Below are 16,464 nucleotides of genomic sequence, written 5' to 3'. Positions count from 1 at the left end.
AAGAATGGAAGAATTAATAGATAGAAAGAAACATCAAAATGAGATAATGTAAAAGCTTTATATATATATATATATATATATACCTGTGTATAATAAACAACAAAAAACTTTCTTAATAAAGAGTATAAGAAGCATTCTAACTCTTAGACATTAAACTTGTAAATGCATAAATCTAGGATGACCCCTAACTGTACATTATTCCACTACTTGGTCGTGTAAGCACTTATTAATAGGATTAAAACACCTATCTTAAAAGGGGGCTTGTATCAGATGACTAATCTCATAATTGGACCTAAAAAAGAATACTATTGGAATCACTAATTTGTTGATTGAAGCAGCAATATATGTTATGGCCTAGCTAAAGCAACCCATCCTCTTCCAAAAAAAAAGGACACGACACAAGATATACCATCTTATATTCCTATGAGACAAAACTATAGCCTCCTTAGAATTGCACTAATAAAAATCTAGTACATGATAGTCTATGAGTGGATCCAATTCAAAATCATGATTTCCTATATAGCAAAAGGATATATGTATTTTATCCACAAATTTTTTTATGTTTAATTTTTATAATATTCACTTTTTTTCTTTTATTTTTCAGATACTTCTTTTTTTATTTTTTTATTGTACTAGTTTTGTGAAAAAAAACATACAAATAGATATTATTAAGATATTTATTGAAGCGTACACATAAGACAAGCTAGCTAGCGCCCTCCTCCACCCATTGGTGAATGGTGGAACTAAGTGGCTTCCTCAAACCTGGTTTTTCTATTTGTGCATGTGTGAGAATCATTCATTAGACACAATTTAGTCATAACTATGCATATGGTTATCAAGTTTCCACATTCAACTGATTTATATCTTCACATTTCTTTCTAGATGATGACATGAAGGAGATTTAGTTGTTAGTGGTTGGAAAGGGCTTGAAGAGTGCAATATTACTGTGAAGTTCTCTGGCAGGTATTTTGTTAAATCACTTTTCTCTTAAGTAAGTTTAAGCATCTTTATGATTTAATTGTTTGTGATATATACTCGATTTGGTTAGTTTACTAGTTTATGTTGACCCTTTTAAAGAGTGAAAGTTTCAGGCTCAAATGCTCTTCACAACTAAAACTATGCATATTTACTTAATTACTCCTATAAGTGAAAAAAATAGTTGTGTTTGACCCTTGAAAACTTCTAAAGAAAACTTATCAAGAGATGACAGTGGCATTACTTGGAAGCATTTTTAAAATATATCCTTAAATTGGGTTTAGTGAGGACAACTATTGTTGAGCATCTAAAACTAGTGAGAATTATACATGAATACATACCATACTAAAGGGGGACTTTAATTAACAAAGAGATGAGGTCAAGGTGATCCTCATATCATGTGATCATATATCTTAGAAGTCAAAACGAGACAAACATGTTATTTAGTAAAGATGTTGTTTGCATTTTCATTGAGCAATATGTGGTACAAAGGAACTGCATTGAACTGTGAGACTTGAGTACTTAGTAGTATGTGGTGGCTCTAAAATCTAGTTGTTACAACAATTGTTGCTATTCATTTTTCTCTCACTTTCATGTACTGTCCACATGTGGATACTTCAAACATGATTCATTCATATTTCTTGGATTCCCCCTTTTCACTATTTTGTTTCTCTAAAATTTTATAACACTGTCTTTAGCATAGACATTTAGCTTGACAAACATTCTAAGGGATCCCCATCCCCATCCCTATCTACTACAAATTTGAAAAATTAGTCAAACTTGGTGCACAAATTGATAGGCTAATATGGTGATTTTTGACATTCATGTCAGATACATATTCAACCAATTGAATTAGATTTTTTTGTTCTCCAACAATATGTTTAATTATCCCAATGTTTGTTTGATAATACTCCTTATATAGGGTCACGACTAGATAAAAAGTATAAGATTGTTGAAGTAAGGCAATCAAAAGGATATACTATAGCATATGACTCATTCATATTTGCACAACAAGCAAAACAAGTTTATTACACAACATATCTCGAGGGACATCGAGGATGGTTAGCCGTAATGAAGATAAAAGCTCGCAACAAAATCACTAAAAATATAGTAAGTGAAACTAAGCAAGAGGCTCCATACCAAGATGATGAGCTTGTAGGGATTCAAGAAGCGTTGGAAGCTGACCCTGATGTCATTAATGAATCTCTTGCGGATGTTGATGGAGGTGGAGAAGAGATAGATGTAGATTTACTTAAACAACTAGACTTGGTTGAATATGAAAGAGAAGATAAGTGACCTATTTTGGTGTAGAAAACATGTTTATGTGAGTTTTCATTAACAAGTTGGATTTATTTGTTTACTAAAGTGCATTGCTTGTGGTACTTCATTTTTTATTTATTTGTTCTTAAATATCATACACACACACATATACACGTGTAACAAAATCAAATATGCAAATGGCAGACAAAGGTAGAGGTGGTGGTTAAATACCACATCTTGATATGTTGGTTGAACTTATTTACACATCTTGATTTGCTTTTCTTTAGCTAGTGTTAAATGTTTGTGATTGGCTAGTATAAACTTTGAAGCCTACTATAGTATATTAAAGTCAATTTTTTTCCTGTATTAGTGATGATTTTCTTGAATATTAATCCTTATATGTCTACATATTTAACAATTTATCTCCATACCTCACTTTATATTGAAGGAGAAATATCAACATCATTGAGATGAAATCTTACAACATTCGACAGAGGAACGGACATCTACACAGGATTCCCCTAACATTGCTACTTTTGTTAATGATAATGAAATATATTTGAATCTTGTTAGAGGTCCAAATTACAAGGGGAACGTGTACGGGCTAGGTACTTTGAGCAAAAGGTTTAGTTACTCAAAATCAGCTCCATCTACTTTTATTGCTTCTGTGGAAGACCAAATAAAAGAAATGCATGAGACAATTGATAAATTGAATGCTGAGCTTTTGGCAAAAGGCAAATAAGGAGAAGACACTTGAGGAAAAGATGTTGCAGCTGATAAAGAATCATGACCACCAAAGTCAAGAGATGCGACAACAAATGCAAGAACAAAATGAGCAAATGCAATGTATACTACAACACTTGTATATTCAGTCTATCATGCCAGCTCCTAGTCCATCGACTATCATAGTAGATGGAATTGAGCACCATGTTAATGATGCTTAGGTTGATCGTCCTCATGACATGTGAAAGGATCATCGACTCTTGGTTATTGTTTATTTTAGTTTGATTATGTCATGCTAGTTATGAATTTGAACTTTATTAAACTTTTACATTACATTTTATTAAATTTTGAAAACTTTGAATTTGCACCTTATCAATCTTTAAAATAGAACTTTGTTATTAGATATATTTACTCATTATAAATGTCCACTTTTATTTATAAGTTTGATTATACAATTTAATTAAAATTTATATTTACATTCGATAAATATTAAGCTGGTCAAAATGTAAAAAAATGGAAAAACAAAACATACACACATATTTTTGTTTAGCGACCAAATTTGCGACACAATAGTATTTTTAATTAATTTTATATTTAAAAATTGAAAATTAAATAGCGATTGAAATACATTTTTATTCTGAAATTAATTATTTACTAGTGATCGAACTGTATTTTTATGTATTTTCTTATAAACTTAGCCACCAAATTAGCGTCCGAAATAGCTACCAAACACCACTTTAGTTTATTTTGTATTTAAAATTAATTATTCAATAGTGATCAAATATTATTTTTTATTTATTTTATATTTAAAATTTAATTATTTATTAGCGACCAAATTAGTGACTAAGAGTTGCAGTTGCTGAATTGGTCCCAAGTGAAATAACAACCAAATATGCAGTGATCGAATTTATTTTTTTGCGACCTACTATTTTTTTGCGTAGTTAGGATTATATTCTCTTATTTTTCATTACTTCCAATCAGTTAAGCGTACAATCCATAGTTGAAGAACTGAATTGGGATTCTATTGTTCAATTCATGTGTCATATATAATTTTGAGGTTGAAAGAATGGAATCAACACCCAAGTTACAAGTTGCAACGTGATGAGAGAGAGTAGAGCATAGAGAAAGAGAGAAAGAATGTGTGTTACATGTAGTGAGGATGGGGGAAGAGAGAGAAAATATATTGTTTTTTGTTTTTTAATAAGTAATAATTGTTATAATATCTATATTTAAAATTAACTAAAATAAAAGAGATGAATGGATAACTTTGTCATAATTTTTTGGTGTTGATTGTTAATGCATTCGTACTAGAAAAGAGTATGAGTTCATTGATAAATCACTCACACACAATTATCTTTATTCTCCTTCTCAAAAGTAGACACATAAAAAGAAGTAACATGTTAAACTTTCCATACATTAAATAAAAATTCAAAACGGGAAGATTGATGGAGCTCACAATCTACAACGATCATATTTTCAAAAGCTTCTATATAAAGAAGACTTGAAGAGGAAAATAGTAGTTACAAATCTTGGACGAACTATCATTTGCTCCGAAACTTTCTCTTAAAGGTCTTTCTCTAGCCAAAATAATCTAAGCTTAAACAATCATCATTTTCTTAGCAATGTTTTTTGTACTTGTGCTAAACTTTCATATCCTGACTTATTGATGGTTGATTAGTAGAACCCTTCATGTTGAAGGAGAATGGACGTAACTCAAGTTGAGTAAAACATTATAAAACTTATATTTTTTGTTAATTTTGTTTTCATTATGAATTTTTACATTGGATGATAACACCTTTTATATCTTATTAAAAGCATTGGTTTGCAAAAAGTTTTATAAAACACATATACACACTATTTAGTCGTCCCTTCTAATGTGTTTCTTGTTATTTCACTTTTGAGACTTCCCAAAGATCTAAAGTCTCTAGGTCATATGCATTCTCACAACCCAAAGGTCATAGCTTTATAGGAGGAGCCACCATTGAGAAATTTGCTTAAGCATGCATCCTATTCACAAGTAGGGGTGTAAGCGGGTCGATTTGAATTAGATTTGGTCAATCCAGTGACTCAAACCAATCAAATTTGAATAGGTTGGTTTGAGTCGGTTTTCTAAGGAAAAATAAAAAAATAAAACTCAACCCAAACCAATCCATTGATAAACGGTTTGGGTTGGGTTGGGTCAACAAGCCAAAACATTTAATTTTGTCTATTCTTTTTTAAAATTCAATATTTTTTTTATAAACTAAGATTTTTATTAAATGAATCAGACACAGTTATTTCTTATTAGTTTTTTATTAAAAAGAAAATTTTGTGATATTGTCACATCCCAATGACTCTTATCTATCTATCTATCTATCTATGCATGAGGGATGTGAAATTAAACATATCATATAAGGAGTTTCAATAAGCATGGTGAAGATGAGTTTCAAACACTTTTTTCTACCAAAACCAATGCGAGATTATGAGATCTACACTTCGTAAATAAATTTGAATATTTTTAGAAGTTCATATGAAGTGGCTTCAATTAATAAAACCTTTATCGCTTTGATCGTAAAGGTTAGTGATGCCTTGATACTTATTCAATTTAAGTTGATAAGTTTAATTATGTAATCAGTAGCCAATATTATTTGATTTTTTTTAAATTTTAAAATATATATTATATGTTACATATAATAATAATAATAATTTAATACAAATTAACATATGAACAGATTAGTGGATTCAAATATTAAAATCCTTAACCTAATCCAAAACATTACGAGTTTGATTGATTTGATTCTGACCCAAATACAAAAATCACCAAACTCAACTTATTTGAATTGATATGGATCAATTCAAATTCATAAATGATTCGCACCTACTTACACTCCTATTCACAAGTCTATTCACTATTATTTATGGGCACTATTATATATATATATATATATATATATATATATATATATAAAATTAAAGTGTAATACAAAAATAAAATATTAATATTAACCTAATTTGAAAATCAAATTGCTAACATCTTAAATCTGAATGAAAAGAATAATTTTATGTAAACAATTTGAAACGTAAAAATTCTTATAACTAAATTATTCAAATTCAAAATACATATATTTTAACAAAGTCTAACAGAGTGAGATATATAATTTTATGGCATACAACACTTTTCGCATTTGTGACCGACTAAGAATAGGATTACTTTTTAAAATGCCTCTTTAGATTTGACTCAGATATCAAATAGTGAGTATAAAAATCGATTCTTGGGGCTAGTTGAAACAAGTATCTATAGGCAGGGAAAGTAACTTATTTTATTAGTGTATGAATCCTTTTGGGTGTATCTCTATGACCTTTTTATAGTTCACTTGTACATTTTGTTTACGGACTAAAGCATATATCCTTATAATTAATTTCACTTTGATTTGCCAATATAAAAAAGTGTAATCCTGCACCTTTTTTTTGTCAGCCAATCAAAAAAATTTCATTAATTAAGGGGTACAAGAGGTGCCAAAGGAAAAACAAAATATTTCCACATCATCCAACAAATTCAATGCACCGAACCTATTAATGACATAACCCCTACCTTAGTAATAACCCCCAATACAACAGCTGTCCATGCATGTGTATATGCAAAATACCACGTTAACACAAAATACTTTGCAAATAACTATACAGCTTGATCATGTACCAAACCATTCTCTCGCCCTCGAAAGTGGCCCAACATCCTAAACAATTATGCTATCTTAATGCAGATCGACGGGTTCACATACCAATCGAAAAATGATGATTTAAAGTTGTTAACCTTTGCATTGAGCCAACTCCAAGCCTTGAATTTGATAAACTCATGTCACCTTATCAAAATCCAGCATTTCTTGTTTGAATAATATGTTGTTCCTATGGCACCACAGCACCCACAGAACAACACTCACACCACCCTTCAGAGCCTTGTTTTGCCCCTCCCAAACCAAAAGCATTGCTGCGGAAATAAATGATCCCTACAACTCAAGTGTTGCGCCGAAGACACCCCCACCCAATTGTAGAAGTAGCACCAAACTTTGTAGGAAGTGACATTTAAACAATAAGTGTAATCCTACACTTAATTACAACAAATTCTCACTAACATTTTTCATAATGTTTTCTCTATCTCTCTCCATCAAGTTACTCATCTTATTCTGCTCTTTTCTCCTCCTTAAATTGGTTGTGTGAGAAACTTTACTCTTTCAATTTTACTACTACACCAAGTTCATCCTTCAACAACCATTTTATAGCAGTAGGCCATAACAGATGCATGCAGACAAATACAAATACACGGTGTGAGGTTTAGAAACTAGCTCTTATTAAAAGATACATTAACATTATATATATCGTATGAAATATGAGTCCAAAATGGATCATTTATAAGTTCGCAGTCTAATAATGACCTTTAGCAAATTAACGTCAATTCTAAAGGCACAAACTGATTCAGGAAACGCAGGCATGCATGTGTGGCATTATTTGCTCTGCACTATATAGGTGCTACACGTAACTATTCAAATAGCTAGAGCTACATCAACCGATATATATATATATATAATGACTGTGGCAGAACTTCCAGTAGCTCTAATTTCCAGCATATCATCAGCTGCATTCAAATATAAAAATAAAAATAAAAATGGGAAGTTAGAAGCATATCAAAATGTTTATTAATTTTGATAAGTAAAGCCATGAACTGTAGTATAAATTATAAACCAGTAATAAACTTAAACTGACCATTTTATAATAGAAAAAAAAAAGAGAACAAACAATGTACACTCTCATTGAGCCTCTTGTTTTTGTCTTCAATAATACCCATATATACAATGGGCTCATAAAAAATGAAAAAGCCATCCACCCACAGGTTCTAATATAAGGATTAATTCTTAATTAATAGTATAAGATGATGAATATGAATGCTTACACAAGTTGGAGAGCAGTGTGGTCTTGACTAGAATATTGTTGTTGATCATCAGAAGCTATGAGATTTACAGGGAAAAAATTCCTGTCGTATGATTGTGAAGGAAGGGACTCGCACAGTGTTCCTGACATCATATTTGATTGCTGTTGTTGAGCTCTCTCATGTTCAGCTATCTGTACCATTCAACAAATTAAAATTTGCCATTCCATCGATTTATCTCACTAATAATACACCACATTTTCGTGATTTCACACAGAATTATTTCACATCAATTCTTAGTGTGTATGTGTGTGTGTGTAAAGAGAGGATGTGAGAGACGTACCTTAGCTCGCAGATAATTATTGTGGTTTTGCAGCTCAATTTCCTGCACATTATCAACAGCCTTACATACGTCAGATTTCGGTTATCCATGTAAATACTTTGCCTAAAATTAAGAAAAAAATTATTGCTTCTTTGGCAATTCCTTTTTTTTTTTTCCCCTTTATGTAATATTGTTGATAGGGTACATAAAGTATGAAATTTCAACCTTGATGGCATAGTCAAATTAGAAGTAGGCCTTCCAATTAAAAGGGAAAACAGTGTATATATAACTAAAGAAGTTTGATATAGAATATACACATTAAGTAAACATGTAAACCAAAAGAAAGAACTTTTGCTAAAATAGATATGTTCTAATTCGATCTCAAACCTAAGAGGAAAATTGATGGAGTCTTATAATGAGTATTTTGATCATGTTATTAGTCAATATAAAACATCTTAAGAGCTAGTATAAACTTTGTAAGACTGCACATTCACAAGTAGTCCATCATCGAGATTAAATGAATAGACTTTAATTATTAGAAATAGATTCAGCCTAGCACAAACTCAAATTTAGATGAAACAATTGTCTAAGTTTATAAGTCCACAAAGAGTCTTTTAATCAATATTCTTAACTTATATGAGATATATATCTTAAAAGTTAGACCAATCCACTAGGATTAGCCTAATAAGAGATTTGAGTAGTTTATATGAGACTCTAAGTTCTAATCAGAATATACTTATATATAGCATATATCTTCTTCCTTAATTTGTTTGAGAAACTTACTATGTTGGCTATGATATATTAAAAACAAACAAGTAAAACAGAAATTAACAACACCAAAGGAGCTGATGAGTACCCGCTTTTGCATGAACTCGACATCAGCAAACAATGTTTCATGCTGTAAAATTTTGAGTGCGTTAGTCCAAAGGAATAAAGATATACTAACGGGAGGGAACATAATGTATATTTTCAAAATACATAATAAGTACTCAAACCATATAATTTAAAATCTCGTAGACAAAAAGTTCTTGTATCTAGCTTTTGCTCAGCTATGCTAATGCATGTTTGGGTTTGTATTAGAAATCTTCAAATGATGATTTTATAACTACCCACACGAATTATTTTATATATTCTAGCCTGTCAGATACCAATTGATTGATGCCTAAATAATTTTCAAGCATGTATGTACCTTTCTAGATCTAACTCTGCTTAATCCTTTCTCCAATCTACCCTCGAGGTTCTTTAGTTCCTTGAGACTCAGAGAACCAAGTGCTTCACCAAGGATGTGCCTGCAAAGCGAAATTCATTGACAAGTTATTCAAAGGATAGATTAGAGTCTGTTAATAACATATAACATGCAGAAACTGACCTGTTTAGATTCTGAATATCTCGAATTTGTCTTCTCAATTTGGATGACTCTTGCTGGTAAAACTGATCATATTGGTAGATAGTGTTAGTGTGACAAATATTGTGGAGAAGAAATATAATGTATTAAATTTTTTATAGTCGTGTCTCCACGAGATGAAAAATTAGGATGCATGCATGCATGTTATGGTATGATGTTATGTGAATTAATAATTTAGAGCGGTAAAATGTAATTATAATTGTGTGTTAGATATTATTTTTGTCTTTATACTCTGGTTTATTAGAGAGAAAAAATTTGGACTAATCCAAAATTCGATCCAAAGATAAATAGAGTTTGACTGATAATTATTTTCGCTAAAAATCAAACTCATACTATTAAAATAATTTAATTTTAACTTCAGTATATTAATCACTTCATTTATATATTTTGAGTATAAATACAACACTGTATTTCTTTTCTTACTATTGTTAAACACTAAGGCCACGTTTTAACTTAATATTCGATTGAGATAATATATATATATATATATATATATATATATATATATATATATATATATATTAATATTCGAGTCCCTTTAAGTAATCTTCTTCATAAATATATTTAGATCAAGAAAAATAAAAAATAAAATATTATTTTTAAAGTTAAAATTAACTTATACATAAGTTAAAAAATATGTTTTAAACAAATAAATATAAAAGAGTTTTTACAAGTTAGTTTATGTAAATAAATTCATTATAACTTATCAAAAGGTTTTTTTTTATTCTATATGTGTTTGTGAAAAAGTTTATCCAACCCAGATCTTATCTTTTACACTTTAGAGCAAGACTACGTATATTTATGCTCCTCAAATTATTCTCACTAAGTGGAAGAGTCATACATTGAGTGTCATTTTTCGTCAATATAAACATTTGAGTTATTTGTTCAAAAATACAAGGATCAATGTCAATTTATCCTTCAAACAACTTTTATATTTATTTGGTCCCTTAACATTTAAAAGAACACCAATTAGGTCCTCAAAAATGCATGTTTACACATAAATTTGATTCTTAAACATTGATGATTATTTTGCACTATAAAGGATTAAATTTACGTTGAAAAAATTATAAGACAAATTAAAAACTATTGCTTGAAGTACAAGGGAAACCCCTACCTGCAAACATGGAATGTGATATGGATTACAACTAAGAATAACCAATTTGATGTATATATATTTCAATATCTGGTCTCGATTGAATTAGTAAGATCACTGAAGACGGTATAATTTTTCGTATCGAATTTTAATCCATATACTATCTTAAGGTTCAAATGTTTATTGTTGTTGTTAATTCTGCACAAATCCTTCAAAATGTATAAAAATTTTGCTGTTACATAATCTTTTTAGCGTTTATGTACATTCAGTGCCTCTTACACTCATACTAAAGAATTTGCATATAAAAAAAAATTGAGTTTGTTCTTTCCATTATTTTAGGGATGAATAAATGCAGTTGGTTATCGTTCCTGAAATTTAGATGTAGGATTAGTAACATGTGGCAAAATCCTCATAAGTTAATTGATTCATCACGTTCATGGGATTTCACTATGAAGTACTTGGCTAATAATTAATAATCAGTTTATCTGTGATATTGTCTTAATAAATTTACCTGTGTGTTAGCTTCAGATACGGATTCTGCGTTTGAAGCAGCAGCATTTGCCTTCTTGTACCTTTCAATGGTGGCCCTAACACTGCAAAGTACAAACAATTCAGGAAACTGTTTAAAAGCTAGTGTGGGATTAGTGGGATCCATGCCAGAAATCTAAGAACAAACATTGAGATAAGTACAAAGTTTACTGACATATATAAGTGTAGAACCCTAACAAAACTGAGATTGAAATATTGCAGGTTTAAAACTTTTGAAACCCAGATACATACAACAAATGTTTAGTTGATTAGAATGTTAGTTTTGTTAGAAAAAAAAATTAAATCCTTAATCTTTTTTTATCATTTTTTCTTAATTATCTAACTCATCTTTTATCTCCTTCACATGCACACTATTTATCATTACAAAATGCATCAAGATCACCTGAACACACAAATTAAATTATACATGTCTTGCATATGATGATTAATGTGTATGTTTGGATTAACCCGTTTTCAAAAGTACCTTCAAAATAATAAATAAAAAATACAAAAGAATTCCTTCTTCAAAAGTATGTTAAGCATGCACCTTCCAACAGAAAAATGACTGTAATGAAAACATAACTTAAGTTACCAACTGTAATCTGGTAAATTGAATCTATCATTAACACATGGAAGATGATCGACATACATTTGGAAATATTCTTAAGAGTTATAAATTTTTTCTTCTTTTATCTTTCTCTATAGGTAACAATTAGCATTATGCATGGGTGTCCCTGTATAATTTCCCTTCTCAATATATATATTGTTCACTAATTGTGGTTGATCTATTATATATATGGTGCAGTTCAAAGTCTAAACAATACTTTTTTCTTTACGAGGTCATCCTGTCAGTGGTAAAAATCAAAGAAATTAATAAATAGAAGCAACCATGAAAAGTAAGGTTTCAAAACGAAAATGGATATAAACCAATTGATTAGACACAAATATGTTGAAGTTAAAATTGAATTATTAAGATAATATCTGAGTTTAATTTTTAGTGAAAATATTCTTTTGTTATATTTTATTTATCTTTTAATTAAATCCCAAATTAGTCAAGATCTTTTTTCTCTTATAAATTAGAGAATTAAGATTAAAAAAAATGGTGGATGTAGTATATATAACAAGTATTTAAAAAATAGGGATGATTTAAAATTTTTATTTTAAGTACAAAGTATGAGTGGAGCTAGAAATAGTTATGTTGGCAGGAAATGCCTTTTTTTTATATCTTCTATCACATTTGCAATTAACTCTTGTGACATGAATAAAAGTTTTCATTTAAACGCTCAAGAAATCATATACTTCGGTATCAATCCATTTAAACGCTCAAGAAATCATATACTTCGGTATCAATCCAGTTCTTTCTTCCACTAAAAAATTTCATATGTAAATCCTCCATAAAACTCACAATCCATAAAAATAAAAATTATTTTGCTAAAGACAATAATTCAAGGGTGTGTGCATTTATAAAAATTAATAAAAAAATACTAAAAAAATATTACAATACTTTTGTAACAACATTTTTTTTTACTTTTAATTTCTTAATTATTGCTCTTAAAATAATTATTAACAAGATAAAGAAATTGACATGAAAATTAATATGATGATCAAGAATAAACCTTACATATATGCCACAAACGATCCATCATCATTATCACAATAATATAATTAAAATATATTATAATTGTTATAATTTTGAGTAACATAATTATTTATCTCTCAAAAACTTACTGATATTATATTTGCTGATTAAAAAAAAAAACTGATATATCTCAACCTTAATATTGTCGAGGCCCTGGTTGGCTGTCCCTGCCAAGCTGGCACATGATCCAACAGTGTCATTGGCTCAAATATAATAACACTTCCTAAGTTCAGAAAACGTGTCACCACTGCCTCATTACACATGGTGTAATAACCTAGATTCCCTTATTATATCTTTATTTCTTACACCTAGATTCCCTTAAAATTAAAACCCTTTGCAAATTGCTCGTGTAGTTCTAGTTTCTTTGTCAGTGAACTTTGGAAACCAAAGAAATGAATGTCATCAACTCAGAACTTCTCATTGGACCGTACTCTGTTTTTTTTCTCTCTTCTTACACCTTTCTTTGTCACTAATATTTCTAAGGACACAAACCCGCAGAAGCTGAATTTGTTTTATACAAACTCTCATATTCTTTAAAATATTCTAAAGAATGTATATAAAATCTCTCTCTCAATTTCTCTCTGAATTACTTAAAGTTCAAACTTCGAATACAAATAGTTAATGCAATGAGTACGAAGAAGCCAATTAACCTATGATCATCTGGCCATAATGTAAATGTAACTTTCCCTTTTTTATTGAAATTTCCAACACATAATTGACGAGAGTAGGTAGAAAATTGACGTCAAGGGTGTAGAAGCTTTATTTCCTCAAAGATGAAAGAAATTAAAAAAGATGAAAGAGAGAGGGGTGCTTTTCTTTTAGCCGTTCATAGAATCTGATATCATGCTGTTACTTTTAGCAACTCTGGGTAAAAAAACAAACGATCCAGGGAGAATAAGATCACAACACCATAATATATAACTTCTTTTGGATACTATTTTTTTAAAAGAAATTCAAAGAAATGGGAAAGAAAATTAACTTAAAATTATATATAAAAAAATGAACTGAAGGACCTGCAGAAGAATAAATGCCACTAACTATGCTCTGTTGTCCTTAGTGAAGAACTAAGAAATAATACTTCACGTGACCAGTGAATCTTATTTTTGTAATCCTTCTTTGTTAGGAAAATAGACTTGTATTATATTTCAACAAAAAATAAATAAAAAAGAAATTAGCATGTAGTTTTACCTAATAGAATAATATTATCTTCATTTATAATTTATTCATAAAATATGACTTGAGTCTGTTCAAATATCCACGTACAGAGGCTTTCGTCTAGCTTAAGTTAATTAACCTAAGGCATCTAGAATATACATGTTTGGGGATGGGACTTTGAAGGGAAAAAGAAAGAGCGGGAAAAAAAATTAAAATTAAGAGTAATTATATAATATTTATAAAAATAAACAGAAGATTATGAAATTAATTTTATATTAATTTATCATTTTGTTTTTATTTCAAAATTATTAAATAAAAATATTTATTAGAAACAAAAAAATTTTCTTCCTCTTTCCTACTCTCTCCAAAACTTTACTCCTGCAGATATTCTTATAGAAAAAGTAACCATGCACCTAATTCCATGAATGTTTCAAAAACACCTCTGCCAGAAATTTCTTGTGGAAGCATAGAGTTATTGACACTGATAATACCACACGGGCTGGGAAACCCTAACTGCAGCATGTTTTCCTTCACTATAGTGTAAGGACAAAATTTATGAAAAGTGGGGAACGAATTTTAGACTTTCATGAACATCTACAAACAATTTAATTTACGACAGAATGATGAGAAAACCCTGTTTCAACTATAAGAGGAATCTGAAATCTTTGACCCCAGAAACCCTAATTTTGGATTTTGATATGTTCATTACTACCTTGTAAAGTGATGAATTCAAGATATTTTTTTTATTATTTCCTTTTTCAAATTGGGGCTACTAAATTGGTAGATATATTATATTTATATATTCCCGATTTGACTGCACTAAAGTCTTGGACATAAACAGATTTGGGTGTGTATCTAACGAAAATTCTGAAACCCTAGATAACTTGGAATTTTTATCAGCTGACAATTTAATTAGGAGTATCAAGAAAAAGTGATGATCATGGAAGAGAAGAGAAGAGAAGATGATCAATGAGTGCATGACAGCTTTATGTGGCAGACTTTTGTAGGTTTTGTGGTTGACATATTGAGGGAAAGAGAGAGAGAAAGGAAAAGGACTGTAAAAAGCTTAAGAGCATGGGAGAATATACACAAACAAGCTAAGATCTCTGACTTTCAAATCTTTGTAACCCTATTCAAAGCTGTTCCTCTTCTTCATCTATTAAGTGCTACTCCTAGTATCACCTTGACACCTATTTCTATCTCTCACCACACAGATCTCCAACCTTTCAAACAAACAGTTGGGTAACAAAAATAAAATTGAGTAAGGTGTGTGAGATAAACGATATATATATATATATATATATATATATATATATATATATATATATATATATATATACTACAAAGGTCATAAAGGAAAGTAAAATCAATAATAATAAACAACCAAAAGGGACAAAATTATAAAGTTTGGAAAGAAATGAAATTGTCACCTTGAACAGAAAAATCAGACCTGGTCATATCTTAACCTCGTTAGAAATTAAACCAAGATTTCCAATACACAATATATAGTTATTATAACAAGTTGGACACATTTTAAGAGTATTAACAAGCATTTGCCAATAATTTATAAACAAAAAATCAAGGAGAAACTAATTATCAAGAACCTTCAAGATTTGGGGGTTAGAAAAATTTAAAGAAGGGTTTGTGTGTTGGTAAAACCTGTTGTTGGCATACTCATACAAACGGCCACGGGTTGAGAAGACAACAAGGGCAACTTCCGCATCACACAGAACTGATAATTCATAAGCTTTCTTCAGCAAACCGTTGCGGCGCTTGCAGAAGGTGACTTGCCTATTGGTGGTGTTCTCGATCCGTTTGATTTCAATCTTCCCTCTTCCCATTTTCTTCTGAGAAGACCCTTCTTGAGCTTGATTTGGATCCTCCATGGTTGAAAGCTATAAGTATTTATACCAAATAATTAGTGAGTGCCCTTATTCAATAATTAAAAGGAAAAAAAAAAAAACAAATCAAACCAAATAAACTCAAGAGAAAGGGAAAGAAAACAAAAACAAAAGATGTGAATAATTATGTATGTGCCTAATGGTTTGGTGTGATCTGTATTTTGGCATGCTATAAGCTGGTCACTAACCATATGAAAAGAGATAAAATACAATAGACACAAGATTTAGGGTAAGAGGGTGCAAATTAACAAAGTCTATACCTTATGAATCTGCACTATATGTGTTATTTGGTGTTAACCTTGAACTCAGGTACAAAGGATGCAAAATATGGAAGTGGGTTGGCCTAGCAGACAGGTATTTATGGACTGAAAAATAGACCCTCCAACAATTACCCAACTCACTCTAAAATTTAACCTCTCGTGTTGGAGAATTAAAACATGAGAGAGAGAGAGGGACTAGAGGTTCACCTTTCATGCTCCATAAACCATCCATTTCTTCATGTATGGGGAAAAGGAGAGGGAGATAATCAAAGGTCTTTTCGAAAGTGACTTTAATTTGTTAGT

General features: G+C 30.0%; 1 protein-coding gene across 5 annotated transcripts; it reads right to left on the bottom strand.

The window, feature by feature from the left end:
* Positions 1 to 7,260: 7,260 nt before the first annotated feature.
* LOC100808734 (agamous-like MADS-box protein MADS1) lies at positions 7,261 to 16,464 on the bottom strand. Of its 5 annotated transcripts, none has more exons than XM_006602179.4 (9): positions 16,369 to 16,464; positions 15,660 to 15,895; positions 11,190 to 11,271; positions 9,550 to 9,611; positions 9,370 to 9,469; positions 9,037 to 9,078; positions 8,202 to 8,243; positions 7,883 to 8,052; positions 7,261 to 7,567 (listed from the first exon to the last, which is right to left on the bottom strand). In XM_006602179.4, the coding sequence occupies exons 2-9, from the start codon at positions 15,884 to 15,886 to the stop codon at positions 7,564 to 7,566; spliced, it is 729 nt and encodes a 242-aa protein (XP_006602242.2). In that variant the 5' UTR covers positions 15,887 to 15,895; positions 16,369 to 16,464; the 3' UTR covers positions 7,261 to 7,563. The 5 variants fall into 5 exon arrangements, with proteins under 5 accessions (XP_006602242.2, XP_003551911.2, XP_006602240.2 ...); XM_003551863.3 differs by having other exon boundaries at positions 16,162 to 16,375; XM_006602177.4 differs by lacking the exon at positions 16,369 to 16,464 and adding an exon at positions 16,090 to 16,139.

The sequence above is a fragment of the Glycine max genome, chromosome 18 (assembly GCF_000004515.6).
Source record: "Glycine max cultivar Williams 82 chromosome 18, Glycine_max_v4.0, whole genome shotgun sequence".
In the NCBI taxonomy this organism is placed as follows: domain Eukaryota; kingdom Viridiplantae; phylum Streptophyta; class Magnoliopsida; order Fabales; family Fabaceae; genus Glycine; species Glycine max.
Note: the sequence above shows the minus strand (reverse complement) of the source record. Positions and strands in the feature narration are given on the sequence as shown.

Coding starts and splice junctions, on each gene's coding strand:
- LOC100808734 (XM_041011935.1), bottom strand. Junction 9,470..9,549: donor GATATTCAGAATCTAAACAG/GTCAGTTTCTGC, acceptor TTCGCTTTGCAG/GCACATCCTTGGTGAAGCAC. Junction 9,079..9,369: donor GCAGAGTTAGATCTAGAAAG/GTACATACATGC, acceptor AAAATTTTACAG/CATGAAACATTGTTTGCTGA.